The sequence below is a fragment of the Falco rusticolus genome, chromosome 2 (assembly GCF_015220075.1).
Source record: "Falco rusticolus isolate bFalRus1 chromosome 2, bFalRus1.pri, whole genome shotgun sequence".
Taxonomy (NCBI): Eukaryota; Metazoa; Chordata; class Aves; order Falconiformes; family Falconidae; genus Falco; species Falco rusticolus.
Window position 1 is genome coordinate 117,755,193 of NC_051188.1, and position 25,901 is coordinate 117,781,093.

The following is a 25,901-nucleotide window of genomic DNA, read 5'->3' on the forward strand; positions in this document are numbered from 1 at the left end:
CACTGAAGTCTGCAGAAAGGAAAAAGGGAAACTTAAAAGCAGAGGGAAAAAGAAATATACTACTAGGAGCAATGAACACGTGAACTCACTAATAATCCGCTTACACTTACCAATAAGTAAACCCTAACACCATCATCTCTACGACTTCCTACTGCAAGCTACAAGAAACAGCCACTTTGTAAATAAATTTTAACAGGGATAGAAAAACTTTTTTTTTTTTTTAAAAGCACTTTTAACCTCAGCGTTGTCAAATCCAATGTTTAACAACTCTCATACGGAATTAACACCCTTGTCAGTCTTTAAAGGTCACCCATTTCACTATGCTAGAAATTCAGTAAGTTTTAGATCTCAGGACTGTGAAAACTGCTTGCATACTTTATTTCAGTATCATCAATCTCAGTGTTTCAAGCTGGCATCAACAGGCTTATCAAAATGTTGCACAGTTGGAATAATTCACTTTAGCTTCAACTAAAAATTTTACCTGTAAAATACAGGTAGCATATAGAAATAATGCTCTGATCTATACTGGTTACTGGGTCAGAAAGGTAAACAGAAAAAAGAGTTTAAAATTAACACAGCTCTATACTTGTAATGTATTTCTAATAGTTTACTTCAGCTATTTTCCTTTGGAAATAATCCTGTGCTGTTTCTTGAAACTACACAACCATCCTCTGTTTATTACCAGAGGAAATTTTAAGAGCTTCTTCAACTATATATTCTATTCACACGTCAAAAAAACAAAGCTACGCAGTCTCTTTTACCAATTACTCATCATTCTAATGCTGTTCTGCCTGTATGCTGGACAAAGCCATCTTTTTCTCATCCCTCATTTGGGAAAAAAACCCCAAATAACCCCAAACCAAACCACCTTCCTTCCAATTCAATAAAGGCATCCCTGTCCTCTCACTGCATATGAAGACACACAACATTAGATACATACAGAAATACTCCCCTGGGATCACTTATGCAGGCATGTTTAAGTAGCTTGGGAAAAAAAAAAAAAAAAAAAAAGAAGAAATCAGCGTTTTGTGTGACTATCTTAAAGTTAAGGCATAAAGACAGATTAACAAGTTGCAGGAAGCTATTTCACTCCAGAAGATTAATGTAACATACCACCCTCAGTGATCTTTGTTCTATTTTACAAAACAGTTTTCTTGGCATAAGCTCCATTTACGTCTGATACCAGCCTACATATCCGTAAGAACAATAATTCCCACTGTCTCCAGCAGAATGGGCACACAGAGCAGTGGAAGGCTCACCTAACCACTGCATTTTAATTGGCTTCAGTTTAGTTTCCACTGGGTGCTCGTAAGTAGGAAAGTTGCAGGGAACCAATATACACTGTTAGGTCCAGAGTACACAAAGATGCTTTGGTCTTCTCATTACACCAGGAGAGTTTGACTTTTCCCTACTGCACTGATTTCCCAGAGTCTTTTTTTCTGGTGAACTCTCCTATAATATTGAAACATCAAAGTATTTTATCTTCATTGAAAGTTCAGCCACTAAATCCCATTTTGGGTGAGATGACAATAGCCTCCCACTTAGTACTGAACACCAAGAAAAATAGCAACATCCCAGAAAGTGCAGTGACATACAGGAACTGAAGTGCAATTACCAGAGAGCTCACTTTCTTTGCTTTTTTTGAATCACGTTGGCAAAAAAGGAGGCACAAAACTTCTATCAGTCTCACCGGAGAAACGATCAGACACCCAGACTACCCCGCCAAGCTGAACAAGCCAGAGAGCACCCGAGGTGCGTGGTGCCAGCTACACAGCATCTTAACCACCAGGTGGTCAGAAAAGATGGGAATCTATTCACTCCAAGAAATATGGTTAAAATAGAGCTACAGTAACTGAAAACAAAACCTGAAAAAATAGTACTTTTTTTTAAAAAAAAAAAGAATGTGAAGCCTAGACAGTGTATGAGCTGTGCTTAAAGTGAAAGTGTTTGGACAGCACCTATCCCCATTTATCATTCCCAAGGTTCATACTTTTAAAAATAGTTTCTGAAGACACTTATTTTGTAAGCTTTGAGTCTCCACGAAGGCATGCTAAAAAGCCCATCTCGGCCAGCTTACCAGCCACTGGTAATGTTATGCTTTTTCATCTCCAATTTTGAGAACGTACCTGTCAAACATTTTTGAACACTACCTATGTTCCAGAATGTAACAAAAAGTTTATTCACACAACAGCCATTTATACTTACAATCAATTCTTTTTACAGCAGACATAATGTACAAAACATTGCAACACGCGTAAGCCCTATCGCTATTATCAACTTCAAAACATTTCAACTTCTTAACCCATAGGAATTAAATATATATATATTTAAAAAACAAAACAATCCACAGAGACAAAAGCAAGATATCCCATGTGGAGAACAGGCTTATGGTTACGTTTATTTCCAAATAACACCATCTTTTAAAGATGATATATCAAGTATTTTTCATTTGAAGAGAGGTATGGTATCTCTATTCCAGAAATAATTTGGATCAGAACCTTCTGCTAGAAAATCTAACTCCTTTCCTTGTGTTTGCACCCAAACTACAGCTACACACAATATAATTTGCTATTGTTCTTGAGACTTTGGTCAATCATGTTATCAGTACTCTGTTAATCCAAACATGAACTTAAGTTCTTCAGGGATGCTTTTCCATTTGAATTTCAAATAAAGCTGTTGTCTTACTCTTCTTTAAAAGACATGCAGTCATATGCAATCACAGTGTATTGTCTACAACGTTCAATACAACTATTTTTGTGAAGCTCTAAATGCTGTAAAGCTACCAAAGATCTTGAGAATAGAAAAGAACTTCCAGCATGAATGCTCACGCAGCAGCCATAATTACGCAGCCTATTTCAAAGGCAGCAAGGATTTTTCCCTTTCCAGGTTTCAAATACTAATAGCCTTACCAGCTTCATTTTCCTCGAGCTAAACACTTAAAAATGGCACTTCAAAGTATCTACTATTCTAATTATGAATTTATAATTGTTCTGTAATTCCTCTAAAGTTATTTCATTCCTCCCTACATCATCATCAGAACTAGTTTGGTGAACCTGCCCAAGACAAAAAGTAGAACTACTTCAGAAGTCAAATGAGATGCCCTACATACAATGCTGTTTTCAAGAACAAGTTGTTAAATCAGTATTGATCATTTGCAGGGAAAACAAATCCACTGCAGTACAGAAACTGCACAGTTTATTCTAAACTGCTGTTTCACAGATGCTGTAACAGATTCTGTAGTTGCACCATCAGAGAATGTGTTTTCACTATGTGAAGTAGCAATGCAAGTGTGCACTTCCCTAATAATCTGAGATGTTATTTAACCTCTTCAAAGCAAGCGCTATAACTTACTCAGAAGCAGCGTAAAACCGCTGATTTAACTTCTGGTCATAAAAAAATCTAGCAAATGCTTTGACACCTCTTAGCATGCTTAATGTTTATTGGCACCCAGGAAAACAACCAAATTTGCATTAGCCTCCAGCTTCAAAATCTGTTAAGAGTTTTCTCCTTAGTTGTGTCCACTTCTCCAGCTTTCAAATTCAATGCAGGATTCCCACAAAGCCTCAGAAACAGGTCTCTGAAATTGCAGCCTGTGTACTTGCAAGAAAAGTCTGGTATTTGTTAATGAGTTTTGACATCCTGCCAATTACAGGCCTATCTTACTGTATGTACATATACAGACACTAGCATAAGCTTCAGAAATCAATGACTATAAAAAATATTTTTCATCTTATTCAGAGACAAGCCTTTGACCTGTTTACACAGTTACTCCTCAAAATTTTGTTCATAAGTTAACTTCAGTGCAATGACTTTAAGTACATAGTTACAAGAAGGCTCATTAAAATGCTAAGAGGTATTCATTTTTGTGCAGAAAAATCTGAAAATAAAGCTTTGATTCTGCTGTAACTCTTTTTAATTTGTGAAGTATTTGCTATACAGAAGCATTAAGTTTACCATGGATGGTATCTAGATTGGAGTAATTCACTTAATCTGTGAAGTAAAAGCCCCCAAGGATTTTAGTTGATCATTGCCTTAGGTAAACTTCTTTCTAAATCAGAGAGCCAAGACAGCCACTTTTTATTCTTAAACGATTTTCAATGGCAACTTTAATTTAGCCTTTTTTACCTCTGACATAGACCAATATAAGCACTCTGCATTAAAACTCAAATCTTAAACAGTAGTACAGCATTGGGAAAAAAAGCAGCTCAAATACATTTTCCCCAGATTCAATATTTCCATTGTGTCGAGTCACAATATAAAAATGCCCCCCCCCCCCCAAAGAAAAAACATCAGTTTCAAAAAGTTTATTCCTCCTCTTGTGTAAGTATAAACAATCTGAAAGTGATCAGCCAACGAAATGAACCGTAGGTACATGTTTAGTTTTCAGTGGTCACTACACATACCACTCCCTCCGAGATATTACCGAGCCATCTATGTGAGAAACAAAGTCTTCTTCATTGTCATCATAACATTCACCACCCATATACTTCATTCCCAATGTTCCACCTTCATAGTAATCCATTGGTCTTTCATAACGTTCCTGGTACCTGTTAATATTGTCTATATTGTTCCACTCAGGTTTTTCAGGGTCTTCTAAATAATCTTTAGATATTAAGCTGTTCATTGGATGCTTTATCTCTTTTTTTATACTGTCAGGGTAAGAATCCACATCATCTGACTGAAGAACATCTATTTGAGACTCTTTCTGCATATCTGATGGTGGAATGTAGTTCTTAGCAAAGTAGTCACCACGGAACGTCCGTCTTCTCCTATAGCAGATAATTCCAACCAGAACACTGACAAGTATGAGGAAGAGCGCCCCACCCACCGCACTACCGATGACGGTACCCCAAGTGTCTTCCTGCATGGCTGGCAAGGTTGATGATGGGAAATCTATTATTCTAGGCTCTGTTGCTAAACCTGTGATGCCATCAGTCGAAGGGTGCCAGGGAACCGTGGGCAGTCGAGTGGTAGTAGTAGGAGGATCTAATGGAAAGAGCAAAGAAGTAGACAAGACACAGAAAAGGCACAGAATGTCAATGCAAGCTAAATCAGTTAAGGGTTTATAAGAAAGCAAAGTTGATGGGTATGTTCTACAAGAATAGTTTTTCATTCTCAAGTTCATGGCACTACAAAAAAAAAATCATACACTTCCCACAGGCTTTGAACAAGCTTTATACATGTGGTTTTGAGCTATACTGCAGCAGGATAGGAAGTATGGGGAGGAAATAAAAGTATTTTTTAAAGTAGACATCTTGCCCTCCTCAAAGCAAGGTGATGCAGCTTTTCTGCTCAGATGTCGACTATTCATAGTTCATTTACTTCCCCCATGGAAGAATGCCACCTATTAGGAAAAATCCAAGCAGTCCTTCTATCTTTCCAGGCAGCAGTTAGAAATACTCGATCAAATTAATTGATTATGCCACAGAGTAAATTATTCCACATCAAATTCCCACTTCAAAAATAGTTCAGGGCAGCAAATGCAAGAATGAAAAACTATGAGTTGTGTGCTCAGTCAGCAGCACATGAACTACTGATTTTTAAGCTATTAAGCTATTCTCTCCAAAAACATTTGTTGCATTAATACAATTTACTCCGCTACACCTTGGGATTAGTTAAAGAAGCACAGTTAAAAATGGCATGTATTAATCTCAAAATAACACTTATGTTGAGTAAGGAGCTTTCAGGATTTTAAAATTAAAGGGAACATTTGAAGTAAAAATGATGTCTAGGCATTGTCCTATAAGCAATTTGATCCCTCATGCAGAAAGAAATTTCCGTATCAATTTCTTAATAGAAAATATAAACTGATTCACATCACGTTATGCAAGTAAACAACAGATTGCCAGATACCAAGCTTCTCCAGCACTCAGCTTTTTCCTTTGTTCTTTAGATCTACTGGAGATCACATCTGTATTGAAGACGGGGTTGCAAGTGATGGGCTGATGACACTGAGAAAGCCTCCTGAGATTATCCCAGTCAATCGCAACGTGACATGCAACTTCAGTTTCTATTTCTGTGCCACACTGAAACTGAATAAAACCGGCTTTTTGCCTCACCCAATGCAAGGTAATTTTCAAGTCAGTAAAGCAACAAACACTCAACATGTTACTATAGCTTGAATATTTTAGAGAGAATATTATATGGACGGCCAAGTAGCTCATTATGTCATTTAGTTAAAAGCCCATAAGCAAGATTCATGGAACTACTGCTACTGTATTGCAGAGGCACCCTAAATTTACCACCACAAAAAGCAAAATAGATAGAATTGGAGATTTGTCATGCTTCCAGTTAGTTGACAAGTCATAACTTGAAAGATTCATAAATATATTTAATTTTACTAGTCAGACTGCCATACAATTCTCATACTACACAGAATTGCCACATTTGTCATGATCACTACAAATCATACTTCAGACTGCACCTCACTGCTGAACAGAACATTAAGCTTGACAGAAGTAAGGTTTTACACAGATTTTCAAAGCACAGAGTTATATTACTTGACTATGTAGAAGTGGTGATTTGTTAGGGAGCTATACATAAATGAAATTAATTTGACAGGAGACAGGAAACTGAACAAGGAAGATTCACTACCAAAATGAACAAGAGGAATTCAGATGATTTTAGTAACAAACAATTTAAAGCAAGTTTAATAATTTAACAAAGAAACAGAGATTATGGAATCCTAGTTTACCAGGGTTCCCACATCCCACAAAACCACAGGTCAAGAAGTTAAACTCAAAACCCTCTTCCTTGAAAATATATTTGCTTTAGACACAAGATTTGTTAGATTAAAATACAGTTTCAGGCAGTACCAGCAATATCTTCTTCCAGGCTGTATGTACTTTGGTTTTTTAGACTGGCTTTGTAATTGTTGATCTATTTCCCTCTGATAAAGAGGTCTTAAATCCCATCTTCCACATACACAATACAAAATATGCATTCCCAAGTACGTAGTATTTGCATCCTGGCAAGTTCAACCATCAAACATGTGAAATAAACACAGTGGCAATTACAGTCTATTATTAACATATTAAAATACAAGTGATTTGCAAAACACTTCCTTCAAAACTTCCATTTCATCCACCAGTTGTCAGGTAGTCCCAGTGCATTATCTAAAAGCACTAATTAACATATTAATCTCAAATTCATTGCAAATATAGCATCATTTCAGTGTTCATTTTGAAATAAATTCCTCGAATATATAACCATGAATGCTTCTACTGTCTATTTGTGTCAGGACCTTTTATTGCTGAAGAATAATGAAATCAAAATAGTCCCTCCTTGTTTATACGGCCAGTTACAACTAAGAACATGTAAAGTTAACTTCTGATGTCACCCAGAGCTTTCTGAAAGTAAAGCTAATTTTTTTTTTCCTCTTCCCTGCACCCAAATAGAAAACAACATTAAAACCAGGAAAGCCAGAGTTTCTTACCTCCACTCCACATAATTTTGCATGTAAATCACACCTTAAATACTATCTCCAAATTAAGGAAATTCCACTCTTGTCTGTTGGTGTGAAAGACTATTCTTTCATACCAACAAGCTCTTTAATTATAAGATTTCACATTGTCACTGATATGTGGTTTTGACTTCTCAATGCTTTCCACAGAACATTAAGCACACCACTTTAAGTCAATTGTTTTAAATGACACTTTATTCAAAAAACATTGATTTCCTACTGATTGTTTTTTCCTAGTTTCTTTCAAGGCCTTTGACAATCTTCTACCAAGAAAAGCAAGATTTACTCTCTACTTCAAATAAAACTAATACCTTCTCAAAGCACCATGGTCACTGTACACTGCTTAGTCTTCCCTCTATTACTTATTTCTCAGATGTTTCCCATGGAAGTCAGTACCAACTTTCAAAAGCTTCTGGTATTTTTACTTTTCCCTCAAAGGACTGTTCTTGATAGTTTTCCCAGCTCTTACAATCCAAATAAATGTAGAAACTCTGCTCAAGATAAGTTAAGACATCCAACTACAAGATACGTCTCACATCACCAGACACTACATCTTCACTCCTCAATCCCCCTGCAGTAAAGCCTTGTTCAAATATCCAGGACCCATCTTTGTTCCTATGGGAATTCCAAGCCAACATGAAGCCTAGTATCAGGGATGAATGGACAAAGAGATGGACAAATCATCCTTAGAACCACACCATTAGCTTCAAAATCTTAGGTTAAGTCCTGTCTTGGTGTGCTTACAAGCACACCATTGTAAAAATCAGCTAGAGAATCTATTTTTAAACTACAACCCACTTGGGATTCAGCCCACTTCAAAATATTTCACAGGTAAAGGGACCACCTCTATAGTAATGAAGAAGAAAACTCAATAGCGGCACACACATCCTTTGGCTAAAACGTGTCATTTAAGCATTACAGAAACAAAGTTTTGGAAGGGAAGGTACCTTGGCTAGTAGTTGTGTATTAATACAAAGTAGTTCCAAAAGCCATGACAATGCCTAGTTCTCCCTATTTAAGGCAGGACACAAAGCCTACACTATTCAAGCCCCACACTTCGACTCCCACAATCCTGTCTTTGCCTTCTGCAAGAGAAATAGGCCTGCTATCAATGACTTGGAAAGCAGCAGTGAGTTGGCTTCACACAAATTACAAGATACTTCTCTGCAGTTCTCATTTTACCAAGTGAAAAGTGTCTGCCTGTACGTGAACTATGTTTGCACAAAGACATATTTACCTCTGCTTCTTAACTTGCTGCTACTGCTGTATTTCCTTTAGATGCTAAATACCTAAAAATTCAAGTACTTCATAACTATGTAGCCAGGCATTATAAAAACAGCCCTTTCTTCCAACTGCTGAACAGCTTATGGTGCAACAACCTTGTAACAGCAAGGAAGGTAGCCTTTCCATGGAAGAAGGCTTTCTTAATATCTGAGGTTTAATGATTTTTAGATTTATCACAGCTTCTCCAATCATTCCTACTCTAGAGGAGTTGAGTAGCCGTTACCAACACTGCATAACCTTCTCCCCACAGTGTCTTGTATACATGGGTTCTGCATTAGAGTTAAACATTTTGCCTAGGAGTATCTTCAGTCTGTTCCCCTCCATTTTGGCAGCATGATTGAAGAGTGGTTCAAGCCTGAAGGCAACTGACCATTTCTTTCATCAATCATCCTTTTTCCAAGTCCAGTGTACTTTTGCACTTTCCAGTTGGAATTTCCACACACCAGATAGAGTATTTTGGCATTTTTTTTTGACATGAGAAAATATGTTATCATAACCTCAAGCTTGCAAGCAATATTCAGGAATGATGTTGAAAGTTCGAAGCCTGCTATACCAGGCAGCACACAAGTCTGCAGTCAGGGCACTCCCTTTTCCATACAGCAGAAAAAGTGGGTTTTATCACTATCCCTAATACAGCTGCGTATTCACAGTGCTCTCAGAAAAGAGGTCTATATATGAAGAAACAGAAACAGAAGTGATGATCAGCCTGTGCTCTGCTAATGCTGACAATATCCACTCTGCAAGAAGGTGACTGTTCTTAGAAGTCACATCTTCCTAGAATTGCTGCAACTGCTGGCTAAAACCAGCTTTACTTTTAACAAAAAGTCTCCTCCAAAGGCAGGCATTTAAAAAGATGACAGAGAAGCAAGTCTATTTTTATCTTAGTACGAGTCTCACAGGTCACCTCTCTCTCACAAATAAAGAAAGGGGAAGCCTCAGTAAACAACATGAAGGTGAGGGAACACAGAGCCAAGAAAATAAAATTCAGTTCCTTGTTTAAAAAAACCAACCCCTGAGTAAATGTACATAGATGAAGTGCTTTACATATAGAGCTGACAACTTGTTTTGGAAAACCTGTTGCTGTAGGACCAAGTCAGGAATTTCAGCACTTGATCACCTCTGAACTCCCTAAGGAGCACGACTTGCTTTTGCTGGACAAATATACATGCCAAGTTTAACTTTACATCACTGAACAAGTGAAGTGTAGACACCTGTGCCTTTAAAACCAGCATTAAAAAAGGCTCTCGCTTCAAACACCCTATATTTAATATTCCCCTACCTGTATAAAGCTGGATCATCTCCTGTAATGGGAAGCTGGTAAATCTACTATTTAGTCCCCTGTCAACTACTTATCTTATATTTCCTTATTCCACTTCAGGAGTCTTAACATAAAGGTTAGGATCACAGAATTTATTAAAAATACAGCTTTATTTTTCAATAAAGCATGTTAGGACCAAAACCATTTTTTTGTTCATCTTACATTCCAATCCTACAACACATTCCAACTTACTAGCTTTTTTTCCCCTAGCAGTTAAAAATCTTTACAACTACCAGCATCATGACTGTTCAGAAACATCAACTTCATAAATCCTCTTTGACAGCTTCATAATTAACATTTGAAAGATGGTGTGATCATACAGCTTTGACTGCTATCTTCAAAGTTTCAGTTCACATTTTTGCCATGTTTTACACAGTGTAAAATAGGCAAAATAGAAACATAAATTAACTGAGCTATTCTTTTACAGTACAGCAGTGCCATGTTCACCATCACTAGTATCTAAATATCTAGATAGTATCTGCTCAGTGAAGTCAAACATGAAGGTGGTAAGCAGTTTGACTTAAAAGTTTACTACTGCAGTCTCATTTTCAATACTTCTGACACCAGTCTCCCACGTTCCCCTCTGCAGGGTAACCTGAATGACAATTAAGATGGACATATTTGTTATTTCAGTCACTGATCCATCCTGCATAATTTTAAGGTCATTTCACCTACTTAAAAGAGCCAGTCACACTGAAAAGTTATTCTTACAGTTACAATAAAATGTGCTTACTATTAATTTCTGAAAGTAATACAGGTACTATACTTCGATTGCCTCACCTATCTCATTTTAATCTTATCTCCTAAACACATAAAGTCTATACCAAACTGATTAAAAGCACCATCTATTATCTTCTCCAGGCTATCTAAAAGCCGAGTGCTGGATGCTTGTTTCAGCATTAAACTGATGTCTACGACTTGCCTGAGCATTAGTTGTAGTGATACAGCACCAGATAAGTTGCCTAAAAATCATGTTTATTTTCTCAGATGTTGATCATGCTACATGTCAAAGTTAAGTTCTTTAAAATTGAAATTAATGTCAGCTAAAGTATTTGTATGGCTGCACAAGCATGTATGTCTATTCTGCTTTTTCAAAAATTTGATTCATTTTAGGAAATATATGCGATTTTATAGTTAACCCAGTTTAGTCTGCTATTCTCAAACAAACTGAATGATAGCCTTTTATTTTCATGTATGACAGCCAGGGTAAAAAGCATGAGTTGTAATTACAACACATCATATTCACAGAACTGACAACTTGAGAAGTGGTGGACTTTAACAAACTTCACCCCTCCTTACAGTTACATTGAGGCTCACAACAGAGCTATAAAAACATGTATCATTATTTTCTGGAGGAAACGTATTTGAATATTACACTCCAAGAGAATATTTCATCCTATTTAATGATGATATTTTTGTTGGACTTGATACAATGCAACAGTCTTTGTAATTTTTTTGAGACTGTCACACAGGCAGTTATTCTTCTCCATAAAGGAGGTATTAGAACCAAGCATCCAAAAGTAACTTCTCACAGAAATTACGCTCATATTGATTTGCAGCACTTGTCAGTTTTCAAAGCCAGAACTGTTCACAAATAATTCCAATGTCTCAAACTATTTAGAAGCTCCCAGTTAACAAGGTCATCGACTAATCAGTTAAATAGAGCTTACTGGTTGTCCACAATACCCTGCAGTGCAGTTATGTCAGTCTGACAAACCCAATCCTTTTTTGCGAAGATGCAGATAACCGTCAAATACGAGTTCTAAAAGATGTGGTTTCAAACATCCTGTACCTTCAGTTTTATAATCTTAAGTTTTCATTCTCATCTCCACCCTTACGTCTTCATATGTAGTTTTAAATTCTTGCAAAGAAGTCGTCTATGTTTTTATCCTTTAACTGGACAACATGCACTCTGACAGTTCACATTGTGGAATAACTCATGTCAAGAACTTGCTAAAGAGCATCACCACCACCCAACATAATGAAGTTTTAATTTTCAAGTCTATTATCTTCCTTACAAAATGATAACACATTAGCACTTACTGATCAAGCTAGCTATTAGCTAATTTAGCTGATCTGTTATGGAAATCTGGAGTGCTTTTTCATTTGTATAGCACTATTCACACATACCCTACGTCGTGCTGTTCTTTCACAAAGATGTCATAGTGAAACATTAATTATGTTGTGTTAATAGATATAAGGATGTTTTCCAGCAGCGGTGGTGCTAAAGAGACACACAAATTTACCACACTAAGATCAACAAGAGTTCTGCATAAGATACTTTATAGTTACTGGATATATGCATCCTGAGAAAAGGAGACAATGAGTAGCTGGAATACAACGCACACATACAGATCATAATCCTAACTTCTTTAAAGCAGAGCATCTTTGACATAACTAAACATAATTGTTCCCCTCCCACTAATACGTCTTTTCCAATTTATTACGGGCAAGGCACAGGTTAATGTTATGCAGGTTAACATTGGAAAAAAACCCCAAACTTCATCTACCAAGAGAATATAATCATCTCAGAAGCACTATGTGAACTACCTCAACCTCAAGAACTTCCACTGTACATTGCTGTTACTGAAGCCAGGTCAATCCCAAGTTTTATTGTAGCTCTCAAATCCATACTTTCAAAAGCTCTTCACACAACTGAAAGCCCTTAATATTTTATGCATCAACTGGCTCTTCAGTTTGCTATTTCAATCACTGACCAAAAAAAAATTCCAACTTTTTAGCAAAGACTTACCTAATATGTAGATTGTCTTCTGATCACTTCTCTGACCAAGTGAATTAGTCACCTTACAGATGTAAGTTCCAGTGTAGTTGTAAGTCAATGGGCTGCTGAACTGCAGAGTATTGTTGACAGACAGCAAACCATCAGGCCATTGCCCATCCAACCTAAAACAGAACAGTTATATTCCAACTGTCAATCTTTAGATTACAGTCTAACAGGTTTAAAATGCTATTTGCAATAGTTTAGAGAGTGAGCTTATCCGTGCTCTGACATTGTCAATGGGCTTTCATTGGATATTCTCAGCATTCACTCAACATTCTCAGCATTCACTCAACATTCAGTGCTTAATTTCTGTTCCAAATCCTTTAAATGACAAATCTGCTGGCACTAGCAAACTGTCTACAGATAACACTGCTACAGCTAAGAAAGCATTATCACAAAAGAAATTGGGGGAACAATCCATCTGCAGCTCTAAAACCCAACAGTCAAACCAAGAAGCATTTAGACTGCTGTCAAGATTATCTGTCTGTTCTTTTGCATCCAGTCACAATAAATATTTGTCAGTACATGCTTCATCTATAGGATGTTTCAACTGGGACTTCCGAGCAAGAGTTTAAGCTGTTTCTTCCCTCTCAACATGCCTTTTCTCATTCCCCATCACTTTTCCACCTAAATCACAGCACTGAAACCAAATTCGGTGCTTGGTGATATATTTGGGGAAACAACTGGTTAAAATTTTTTTCCCCATCAACTGGTTTTTCCAAATCTTATTTCCCTCTAGCGTTCTGCATGCGATTGCAGGAACCACCTTGTAAGCTCAACAGGGAAAGGGCCAGGGGCAAAGGCACTGCAACTATCTTAACAGAACTGCCAACTACCATGAAACACCTGTGTAACTTCATACCATTGCATCCCATTTTTACTTTTATCCAAGTATCTATTAACAGCTAAGCAGGACTAAGTCTACACTCAAATGTGATCAGCAGGTGTCCGTATCTTGGAAGCATTTAGCAAGTATCATTTTTTAAGGTAGTATGGAACAGAAAAGCCACCCCGACACTTAAGAATAGGTTCTCAAATAGAAAAAAAAACCCCGTGGTTAACAGTAAACGTGATCTCCAGGAAATGTAGGTTCAAGACAACATTCCCTTTGCTTTGCTGACCAAGACTATTGCCCAGAATTGCTTCAGCCACATAAAGTTGATAAAAGTGATTAAGCATGTACTTCATAACTCATAGTAACAGCAGTATCTATTTCAAAAAACATTATACAATTGCCAAATGGTCTGAAAGCTCTATTCTAACACAATTCACATATATGCAACTTTTTAAAATGAGAACATTAGAACATTACTACCCTAGCAAATACAATGTCAACTTTGCTTTTAGGGAAGATTTTTTGGTGTGGTTGTTCTAGAAGCACCTAGAATTTGAAACCAGTGAAATAGCACACAATTTCAAAGCAGCTAGTTTCTGTTTCCTTAACCACTCAAGTGATCCTTCTTTTGCACAGAACTGAATTCTGCCCCCACACCCCCCGCCTTGCATTTCCTCATTTACCAGTATTTTACAGCTTCTTGGATGGGTTTTGTTGTTGCTCAAATAAGGCCGCACAGTGGTTTTATTCCAGAAAATTAAGCTTATTCTTGTAAAAGTTGGTTCAATTTTAACCTTAGGAAGTTTATAAGTGACCTCTGAAGCTTGAAATGCCTTCAATGTGTGTATTTCTTCTGGAATTGGAAGTAGAGGTCTTATTGATTATTAAACATATGAATTTTTGGCTGTTGCTATCTCACTGATTTTAAGCTAAGCATGGGATAGGAGTGGCAGCCTACTGCAGCATGTATTTTAGTAAACCTACTTTAGAGCTGCCACGCCGTTCGGATCAGAGGTAGCTGCAATACTGACTTAAGATTTCAATGGCTGCTTTTAGGATTGAGTCTGTTACAGTAATGTTTTGTTTTCCTGTGAAACTGCCATCAAGCCATCGCAAACTTATCAATACAACATTCTCAAGTCACATTATGCCTACTGTTCCTACATACCGAATTATATCTACCATCAAGAAGGCAGGGAAATAGATTACAGCTTCACATCAGTAAACATTCCTGTGATTTTACTGACATAAACACTGTAACATAGCTACATATAAATTTACACTGTCCTTCAGAAAGTTATTTCCTTCCAACAAATCAATTTTAAATAGTTAGGTTTCTTTTTTTTCTTCACAGGACAGATTTTGATCTACAGTTGCTTTTATCATCTTCTTCTGTCTCTTACCCAAAATGCCTCCATCACTGTAAAAGCAAAACAGTAAGTTTCAGGGTAGGACCCACCCAAACCATATTCTTACTTAACAGCTGCATTTCATGAATTGTTTTTTTTTTGTTTTTTTATTTTTTTCCAACTGGGGACATATGTTTGAGACAGTTTCCATCATTATGCAAAACATTGCATTTATCTTGTCTTGGCAGCTACTTGAGCGCTATTGAAAAACATGACAAATTCTGTAATTCAGTAAGCAGTATTTGCCATCTCAACTGTAATTTCCAGATTTTAAAATGCAGATATAGAAAAGCCTGCTCAAGTGTTTACAATCTACTTAAGTAATAATGAAACAGAACTAATGGAATAATAGTTGGATCCCTACTAGATTCATTGGGCTTTGCTTTATATACTGCATCATACACAGTTTATTAGGTTAACTACAGTAGGCTTTATCTTGAGTAATGACAAACTGTTCAGGCTTGTAAGTGTACAAGATATGTACTCACCCGTACTCATATATACACACAGCTTGTATCCTCCTTCTAAAGGCTAGATAATACCAATACAATACAAGTCATACACTCCTTTTGTTTTCATAACAGGTGCTTACTGTAAACTAAGAGATTATACCACTGTAAATGATGTGGCAAGCCCCTTTTTACAAATATTTACCTGGTCCACATAAATTCCATAGGTAATGGATTTGCATCAGCATTACATCTGAGCTGAACGTTCTCTCTTCCAATGAACCAGTTTCCATCATAGCCAGTTACTGAAACTTCTGGGGCATCTGACAAAAAAAGATTTAACCTATCAACAGTCACAATACTTGCTTTAAATATGAACTGCATGTAATGGTCAGCTCAGTGGAGCAGAAGGTGGTTTCTGGGTTGTTTGGGGGGTTTTTTTGGTGGTGTGGGCTTTTTTGTTGTTGTTTTGGGGTTCAAAATAAAAACCAACAACAAAATACACTGAGAAGACCAATACAGTTCCAAGCCACAGTGTAATATGCAGCAGTGGATTAGATCAGGAAAAGTTGTTTTAATCAGTGCAAGTGTCCCACTGTGTGTTTTCAGCAAACATACCCCACTCTGGGGAAGCAAAAGGACTTCAGAAGAAAAGAATCAGTTTAACATTTGGTTGTGGGTTGTTTGACTTTTTTTTTTTTAAAGTGAGAAATGGTAATTTAGAGCTACTTCTCACTAAGAAAATGCAGCAAAGGACCAGCAACAGTGTTTTGAGAAGCCAAGTAATTAGGAAAGAATCAACAAGTTCACAGATGCCAGTTAAAAAGTTTAACAGTTATCCCCTGGCATCATAACGTAGAATTATGTTATGGCTCTAAAATGCAAGACCACTTCAGATAAGCCAGAGGGACCTAAATGAAATATTCGTAAACCAGGAAACATAAGAAGCGGTATGATTTGCTATCCATCTGTGCTCCTACAGCAGAGATGGACGAGTAGTTGCAAAAGCTGCAAGTGTAAGAGAAGACTGAAGGAAGCCTAAAGAACAAGACAAAACCTCTGCTGCTCACTTGCTGCTCTGTTGCTACTATACAATTTCATTAAGAGTTCTGAAATATGCCTTAGCACAGATTTCAGACAAAAACCAGTTCAAGACCAGCTTGCCCCCTCATTTCACTTCAAATACGAAACTTCATTCTCTTATTCACTCTTTCAGACAGTCACAGGAACAAATAACATTTATTTCCATTTCTGTACCAATGACATTTCTATCTAGAACTTCATTGCAACACTGACAAAATAAACCAGTACTAATGACTACTTCATGCTCAAATAAGTGATTCTTTACTAAACAGAACAAAACCAAAGCCACAAGATATTCTAGTCAAACCAAAAGAGCAACGTTAACTTTTTCCAGCCACCACATTTCTTCTAATTGAGTTAACAGACCTCTGATTTAAGAACTTTAAAGCAGCACACAGCTGGCACAGGATACCAAAGGAAGAACTTGAAAATGGCTAGTTTTGGTCACATATGCATTGTCTAACAAAAAACTGATCACATGCCTAAGGCTTATTTCTCTTAACTGGTTTTAGCTAAGCAGCACTGTAAGCCATCTCACTTTGGGCTCGTGTTTTAAAGCCTCAAATTTAAGCCTGGTACAGGTTTAACTTACATGAGCAATCTGAATAACAAATGTTAGCAGTCTATCTATTACATTCTTGTTTCCTTCTGCAAATTAGACTGGAAAAAGCTTAGCAAGTAATTTGAAAATAACTTACTGACCCCCTAAGACCTACTTTCGACTTGTCATCTCAAACATGAATTTTCATTAGAACTCTTTTTAATACTGCTGAAATTGCAAGGCACTATAAACAGTTTACAGATCAGCTAAGTTTCATTTTGTCTGTAATCTTTTCAATGTTAAATACAAACATGAATAATAATATCTACCCATGAGCCAATACGCAAAACAAACAATAGAAACATAATGGTATTCTAAGCTTTGTTACTAATTTATTTATAATACAGAGACCCTAGGTTTCTACTCCTGTACAGCCTACCTCTTACCGCATGTTTTTCTATCCAGTTCAATTTCCCTTTTTCTCCTCAAGCAATAAGTGCTCAATTACTTCCTGGGGAAGGTATACACCAATCAAGAGGGTGGTTATAAGAAAGATACCAAGCAAAAACTACCTTACAGAATACTTACACTGTATGTCCAACACATGAGGGTATCTTATCTCCTTTTCCAAAGCAGGGTGCCTCACGATACAAGTTATCCGTCTTCCTCTTGCAAATCGTGTAGGGACAATCATATACTGACTTACGACTGTCACAGTTTCATTTGGAAACAAAATAGAGCTGGATTCCATTTCACCAAGACCTCCTTCCCAGTCAATCTCTGCAGCAGGTTTTCCAGTAGCTGCTGTACAAGTGGCTGCTATTGTCCTGTTTGCACCATCTATTAGAGGGTTTGGTCCTTTTGTTAAACTCACAACTGGTTCAACTATGGAGGGGGAGGAAAAAAAAACATTTAAAACAAGAAAGACTCCACATCTTTGAAACTGTTGCTGCGCAAAGGAATTAGACAAGATCTAATCCATTTACAGAAAGCTCATGCTAATCAGATATTCCAGAAGTAAGATCATGTCATAGCAGAGATGACAGCATAGAGCTTTGGCCTGCTGATACTTTTCACCTTTGTCCACTCATTGAAGTTTAATGTTGGTCATTCCCTACATTTAATGCATTGTCAGGGAATTCCAACATGGTCAGATTCAAAACTCCAACTAGTACTCTGGCTGCAGTGCCTGACAATGGACAGCTTAAGATATTAGGTTGAAACTATACCATGATTTTTTATAAAAGCTTAGATTCTGCTGTACTTTCAAGCATTACACTTAAAGTATTAATCTATACTGCCAATTTGTGTCATTTCAAAGCTAATTCATTGATTGTTTTAATACCCTTGAGTTAACAGTACAGCAGTAGAAATTCATTTCATTCCATGCTGAAAAGGACAGTTAACCTCTAAAAACGTATTTATGTACAAACATATATTTTATACGCAATCTAACAGGTACACACAAATATACAACATTGTTTTTACATAAAATTCATATAGGTTTGATATAAACAATTTATTTGTATATGTAAAAAATTCTGCCTATATATGTTCCTGTGAACAAATACCCATAGAAGTAAATAAATAAATAAATAATGAACTCTGTGCTACGCCCAAAACTCAAATATCCAAGTGGAAGGATCTGTAAACCCATTGCTCATGCCAAAATTTTTGAGGCTTAGAGAACCCACCTCCTTCTAAAAGAAGCTGAGTTCCTAATGGATAAGTCTACTGTCAAGAGCCATAGACTGAAAAGCTTTTATTTTTTTTTAATTATTATTTAAGAAACCTCTTTCAGACCTGTTGAACTCCAGTTGCAGCTTAAGTCAGAAATACCGTCTGAAGCTTCAGATACAAACCCAGGGCTTGCTTTCTAGGATGGGCCATTTTTACCCTCAATACTAGAAGATACAGATTTCCAAGTAGCATCCCAGCCTACTACATAGTCCTTGTCTTTTCATCTAATGAGGTTATCAGAGTCCCCTGAAGTGAAGCCATCTCTACACAGCATAACACTTCAGAACCCAGCTCAGTGGACCAGCCCTCACTAATCACAGAGCACCGACAACTCTTGCAACTTCCACAGCTTTCGATACTCTAAGAAAGGGAAGTTTAGTTCACAGACTCTTTCCTAGAAGTTGAAGCTGACCCACATATCTTGAAATGAAATAGAGTTCACAACTACCTATACTTTCAAGAGAACTGGGTAACAGTAGCTTCAGCTTGAGTGACTTCAGTGCCAGAATCAGTTTTTGTTTTCTGCTCAGTCTAACACTGCTCATGTCTGAAGGTAGTTTATTATCTGTGTGATTACAGTAAAAGGAAAGGCAACTACTAAATGGATAACCTTATAAAAATACGTTTTCTGTTCTATGCTTGTAAGTGCTTAAAGAATATACCTCATTAACAAACTGAAGGTTGTTTGGGCAGATACTGAGAGCAGACTAGTTTCTACTTGGCTTCTCTGAATGCCTACCCTCTGCTTCGTTAGCGACCCTACTGTACATAAAGCAACAGCGGCATTTTTCCCACTAAGTCCCACATTCACTCTTCTAGATTTGAAGTATCTCCAGAGCTGCTTTCAAAATCTTACTCCCTGCTCTCCAACACTAGCAACAACTAAAACTTTCTGCAATAAGCTTGGATATGTGAATGGATGCACATACCAAGCATCCCATCATCTGAAAAAAAAAAAAGTGCCTTTCAAAGCTACTATGGTGAACGTGACATTACATAGCTTGGATATTTGACCCATGTTTTTCCAGGTTTTCTACTTGGAAAAAAAATTACCCATTGTGGTGTTTGGAAAGGTTTTTTGTGGATTCTTGGCTGACTTGGTTTTTATGGAAGTGTAACTTCCATACACAGACTCTTGGAGCAGTCCTCTTTTGTCCCAGGACCATTCAGTGTGCCACACGAATCGTACTGCAGCATGCCCTACACTTTCACTGCTCACTGTAGTGGTGGTGGGGGAACACATGAAGGGGACCAGGAGAACACTGGAGAAGCTGCTTCACCCATTCACTAGAAATATTATGCTCTATTCGGGTCAAATAAAAGATGGTGGAGACAATGTTTAGCTTGGGAAAGGAAGCCACCAATCCCAGAAAGATCCAAAAGCAGAAGCGACCTGCTTCCACAATGCAATAGCTCAAGGGCAGCGGCAGTTTCCCCTATCCCCTTTAAATAATGGGCAAAGGAGAAACTGACTGAATGGACAAGTGTTATCACTGCACATGGATCATCTCATTCATAGATCTTAGAAGAATAGCCATGCAAATCCAAAAGAGTATTACAGCATTAATTATATTTGAATTATAAGAAATGGTGGCTCAAGTATGGAAGCCAGATGTGCAGTTGTTTAGGAATTCTCAACTAATTTGCACATCTGTGCTAGCCCTTTTACTGATTTATGACCCCTCTCCAATTTAACCCTACTTACTCTAGTTCTCACGCAAGCAAAGAGAACTCTGATTGTCCAAGTCCTTGCACTTTTAGAAAAACAACATAAAGCATCCAGAAAATAAAGCGCCTCAAATACTGTTGCATTGTTTCCAGGCCTCTAAGTTTCTTCTTGATTTTAAGTACTTCATAAGCCTTTTTCAATTGCTTCTGTTAATTTTAACCAATTTTTTTAACCATTGTGCACAGGAGATCTGGATGAAGTCAGCATGATCATAATATCAACAGCATTTACCAACTACCATTATATTCACTAATTCCTTGACAACAGCATGACACGGAATTGCCAGCCCCTTCAATCAAGTGACACTTTGATTAACTTCTTTCCAAAATACTACTTCTGCTTTTTATTTTCTCTCCAGTCAAAACCAGCAGCCTTATATTTCCGTGTAACTTACCCTGCCCACTGATTAATCCTTTATTATTGACTTTAGGGTTTTTGATTTGTTTTGTCGTTGTGATTTGGGTTGTTTTCTAAGACCAGTCAGTTAACTCATGTGTTATCTACTTGATACTTATTCTTAGCCCAGTACATCTCACGAACTAGCATTTTTCTAACACCATTACTTTATCAGACCTGACTGAGAGGATCCATTTTCTATACTAACATGCATCTTTAATGCCTTATTGTAAGAATTTGAACATTAGTGTTTGAGATTTACTCCTGGTGACGGATCTACACCTTTGACACCCTTGTATGTGCAGCCTGTCTTTCACTCACAGCACTGGCAAGAAGCCTGCAGAACATCTGATTTATGAATACCCATGCTTAGTAAGGCAACAGACTCAAACCAACTATTTAAAATAATTATGTACAGTGCTGAAGCTAGTAACACGAAAATTACATTAGCTCTGCAAGCTATGCTGCCACACATCATCTCTTCTGCCTTCAAACACCATTTTGGCCACTTTACTCAGCATCTTAAGAAACAGCTTGACACAAAATTCCTTGCCATTTTTTGCCCTAGTTTGACAAAGTAAGTTTGAAAAAACAAAACTTTAGACAAGATCCATGCAACTGTTTGACCTAAAAAGCATCTTCATATTTTCACAGTCTTAATCTTCTTTTACAGTGCATTTTAAGACAACATGAAGCACTAGGCAAAGCAAAGTGGGAGTAAGCAAAGTCACCAAAGGTGCTAAGTCTGTTAAGCTTAAGTAGCCTAAGACAGAGGTTCTAAATATTCTTTCTTAGGTAATCAAGAGTACTGTTGCAAAAAAAAAAAAAGGACACTGTGTCCTGTACTTATTTTTTCCTCCATTTCTCTTTGGTGTCACTGCCTTACAATGTACAAGGATCTACCACATGATTAAGTTCAGTATGTTCACTCATTAGAAAGAAATTATTTATTTGCTAATTAGGAATAGACAGGGACTAGGGAAAAAGGCAATGCTGCTTTGACTGGAAACAGTTTCAGTCTTGGGACATGAACTTCTCACTTAAGTGGAAGGTTTTTTAGAACAGTGGGAAAATACAGTCAGAATAAAGCTAATTTTAAGTTACATCAAATTTTAAATTTTGATTGGAGCTGTTCAATGCCTTAAGATTCTGCTGAGGTTGGAATGACTGAGCTCAGGCCAGTAAAGCTCAGAAGCTACTCAGTCACATGCATAGTCTGAAAACCATCACTTCCACAGTATTTTTACCTTTTGAGTCTAGATGTCAGTGTACCAAAAAAAATTTTCAAGGACAGAAAATGTGCTGCTGAGGCCACAGAACATAGTTAAGTCCAGCAGAGAGTTGGCTACCCAGCTGCACACACAAGCCAAGCAGCTGCCAACTAGGATGGAAAGGCATCTTCGCAAGCAGATGCATTTTGCAGTTCAGAGGTTGATACCAAGTCAGAGAGGCTTACGACTATCAGCAACCATTTACATCAAATATAACCCCCCCTATGATCAGGACCATTGTACACTTGAGAAAAGCTTCCTTTACCTATTCCAACTGCAATGTTTGATAATATATATCTCATCAAGAAAGTTGCAGTCCTACATCTTCAAACCCAGAATAGTAAGCACACAGACCATAGATCTGCTTTCCAAGTTCCTCCTCAGGTTCTCCATAAACCTAAAATGTGCAGGGCAACATGGAAACAACTACTAATGTGATCTGAAAAAAATGAAAGAAATAGAAATAGGAACTGACTAGAAGAGATGAGGGAAATCAGTAAGAACCTCCCACTGTATGTTGATAAAGCACAATGGCTGAAGCCTGAAGTACAAAACCTATTACAACAGCTACAGCCACAGCCACTCGTAGTACAGAGAGAAGACAGATGGACAAGAGAGCCATGAGGATGCATGCTTTCTATATCACATAGAACTTCTTTGGTCAAGTTACTTGTTTCAAATTGGATTAAGCCACTTGCTTTGATGCGTTTATTTTGCCCCACCTTGTGGTGAAAACCAGTCCACATACTGTGCTACAACCATCTCATTAATCTCATACAGTATTCTACTACGGTGACAAGCAGAGATCAAAGACCAAGATGATCCTAAAAAGCACAATTTTTCACAGAAATAGTCATTGAGGACTAACCCCAGCTGTAGGGAAGACCACTTGACTACTTGCAGTGGATACAGAAGTAACTTACTGTATTACAAGAAGGTATAAGGCTGTAAGGAGAGGACTTCAGGCTTTCAAGTTTCAGGATAATCATTCTACCTCATACTGCAATAGTGCCCAAGTCTACCTGTGCTTCAATACTGGTCCTTTAGTGACAGCAACGCTGAACCCTCAATGAGATAGACAAAATTAGTTTATGTGAAAAACTGAATTTATATAAGCTCCACATTATGACTATCCAAAAGTAGTCAGGGATTAAATTGCCTTTTCCTTCCCACAACTCCCAATACTGGTCTAGGCAGTTTTCTTTGCATGGTATAAATGTAAAGCAACAGTTTACATCACCAACCCCAAGCGGATAAATTAACTTACCACATTAGCAACACATTAAGGAGGGAATTTAGTCAAGGTGGTAGCTAAAGCTGCGTTTGGCAGCTTCTCAGCATGCATGCACATACAGAGGTCCCCCATATGAATATTGCAAGATCTAAGTTTAAAGCACTGTACAAACGTTTGCATTAGCACAATGCCTACATAGGAAACGTTTTTAGTACCCAGACAATCAAAAAGCAAGTTCTAAAGAAGCAAGACCCCAAAAAAGTTGCCTCCTCAATGATGACAGTAAAACTATCAAGGCACCTGTTATGAAGACTAGCGAATATTTTTTTTTGTATTGTCATCAGGTTAAAGGTAGAATACAACACATTAATAATTGCAGAATTGCACTAACAAGTTTGTGCTATTAATTTCACCTCCCTTAACAGAGCTGACTTACCTAGTACTGTTACAGTTGTTGACGACTGTGTATTTCCAAGTGGGAATGTAACTGCCTTGCAAATGTATTCTCCTGCATCAGAAAAGCTTACATTTCTTAAGATGATTGTGGCATCAGTAAGCGAGTAGTTTTTAAATGACACTCTTCCTTGGTATTCTCCTTGAACAGATATTCCATATTCAGGATGATGAACAGCAATAGTCTGTGAACTTTTACCATGTATCTTCTCCCAAGAAACTTGTGTTATTGTTTCATTTACATCAATTATGCATTTCAGTGCAACCTTCTTCCCCCAGACTGCTGTCACATGTGGATCAACAATTGGTCCAGCTAAGGCACCTAAAAACAAAGCAATTGTTAGTTGGTACACAAGAAGGTTATACCTCTAAGTCTTCACGTTAAGCCTTCTTCATAATTAGCTTGCATTTTTCAAAGATAGTTCCTACTTTCTTCTGAACAACCACATTCTACCTGGTTCACAGCAGCGTGGAATCATTACAAGAGCATGCTTTAAGTAAAACCGTGAAAGCTAGGTATAGATCAACTATCCTTCAGAGAACACTATCACTAATACAAAGTCATTTTTATAGAGTTGTGTAATTGTCTAACTGGCATTATCAATCTCTTGGAATTTTAACAAGATATAAGCATAGCATGTCTTCAGATATACTAAAAAACCCCAGACAAGGTACTTTAGCAGTCTGATTACTGATGCAGAGCATCAGGTAAAAATTCATGTTAAATTACTGCACTTATTTCTACTATAAGATAAGACTCCTAATAAAGACAATTTAAGGAAAGATACATAAGTGAAACTTCTACCACTTACCAAAACAACTACTTAAACCAGAACAACAATTGGAAGAGTAAAACAAGAAAAACCAAACCCCACAAAATACTCCATTTTAAGTGACAGTCAATCTAAGAATTCAATTTTAGCTTTATGATCCTAGTTTCCAGTGAAGATATGTACCATCATACACATGCAATCTTTCTGCTACACTGTAGTGTGGTGCCTTCACTCTAGATCTTCACCGTGCATTAACACAGCAAATAAGCTAACACTTGACTGTACCTACTTTTGCTTAAGATTCAATATATTTCTATTTAATACCTAAAACACTTCCCACAGTAGCAAGTACATTCTGAGCTCAGCATTTTACACCACCTCCTTTCAAGAAAGGAAATCCACCAGGACCAGGCAATTCATTAAACTATAGGTCCATAATTTCTTCTGCAAAACAGTGCTCCAGTAACTTACATCATTTGTTCTCTTGGAGTAAACCAACAAGATGAAAAAGAATCAAACCCTTAATCCACATTGTATTTCTTTTTACTGTGCTCTAAGTCTTAACAGAGAGCTAATTCAACTGCTCTGATTTCCAGTTCAGTTATTATATCAAGCTGTAACTAGTGAAGTTCACCCTTGAACCAACAAGGTTCACATCTAAATTTTACTAGCCCCAGTGTCACAGCCATGAACAGGTCACTCCACTTGACACATTAACTGCCTTTTCAGTCAACAAGTTCCCACAAAAGAGAAACCACGTGGTCAGGAAAAAATTCTCTATATGCCTTTATGTATGATGCCATCGTTAAAAGCTTTCTATTTCCCATCAATTGATTTTTTTCAGTGTTCAAACCGTAACTAAGTCAATGAAGTCACCTAAACAAGTGATTGAAAGATTCAGCTATGGATTTCTTCAGTATAAAACTACTGACTAATGCCAATAGTATGAAAACACTAAGTTGCACAAATAAACCAAACTAAGCCAGAACTTCATACCAAGATTCTCGATATGCCAGTCACTAAGAAGGGGTGGTGAAGAAAAAAATAGCCAGAAAACAACAACAACAAAAACCTGGAGTAAGTTTCACAGAGAATATCTACCATGACTAACCCATGAGTAATGAAAGAACATTTCGTCTAGT

The 25,901-nt window shown here is 37.2% G+C and overlaps 1 protein-coding gene across 6 annotated transcripts in view; it reads right to left on the reverse strand.

The window, feature by feature from the left end:
- Window positions 1-25,901, reverse strand: part of NECTIN3 (nectin cell adhesion molecule 3) — a 69,691-nt gene that overhangs the window by 17,843 nt on the left and 25,947 nt on the right. For 5 of the 6 annotated variants that reach the window (XM_037378196.1, XM_037378195.1, XM_037378198.1 and 2 more), the window contains exons 2-5: window positions 23,970-24,308; window positions 17,752-18,048; window positions 15,745-15,862; window positions 12,817-12,968 (exon numbers count right to left, since the gene is read on the reverse strand). In XM_037378196.1, the coding sequence (XP_037234093.1) occupies window positions 12,817-12,968; window positions 15,745-15,862; window positions 17,752-18,048; window positions 23,970-24,308 (906 nt within the window). Of the gene's footprint in view, window positions 1-2,155; window positions 4,987-12,816; window positions 12,969-15,744; window positions 15,863-17,751; window positions 18,049-23,969; window positions 24,309-25,901 lie in introns of those variants that run through there. The other variant, XM_037378192.1, reaches the window with a different exon arrangement.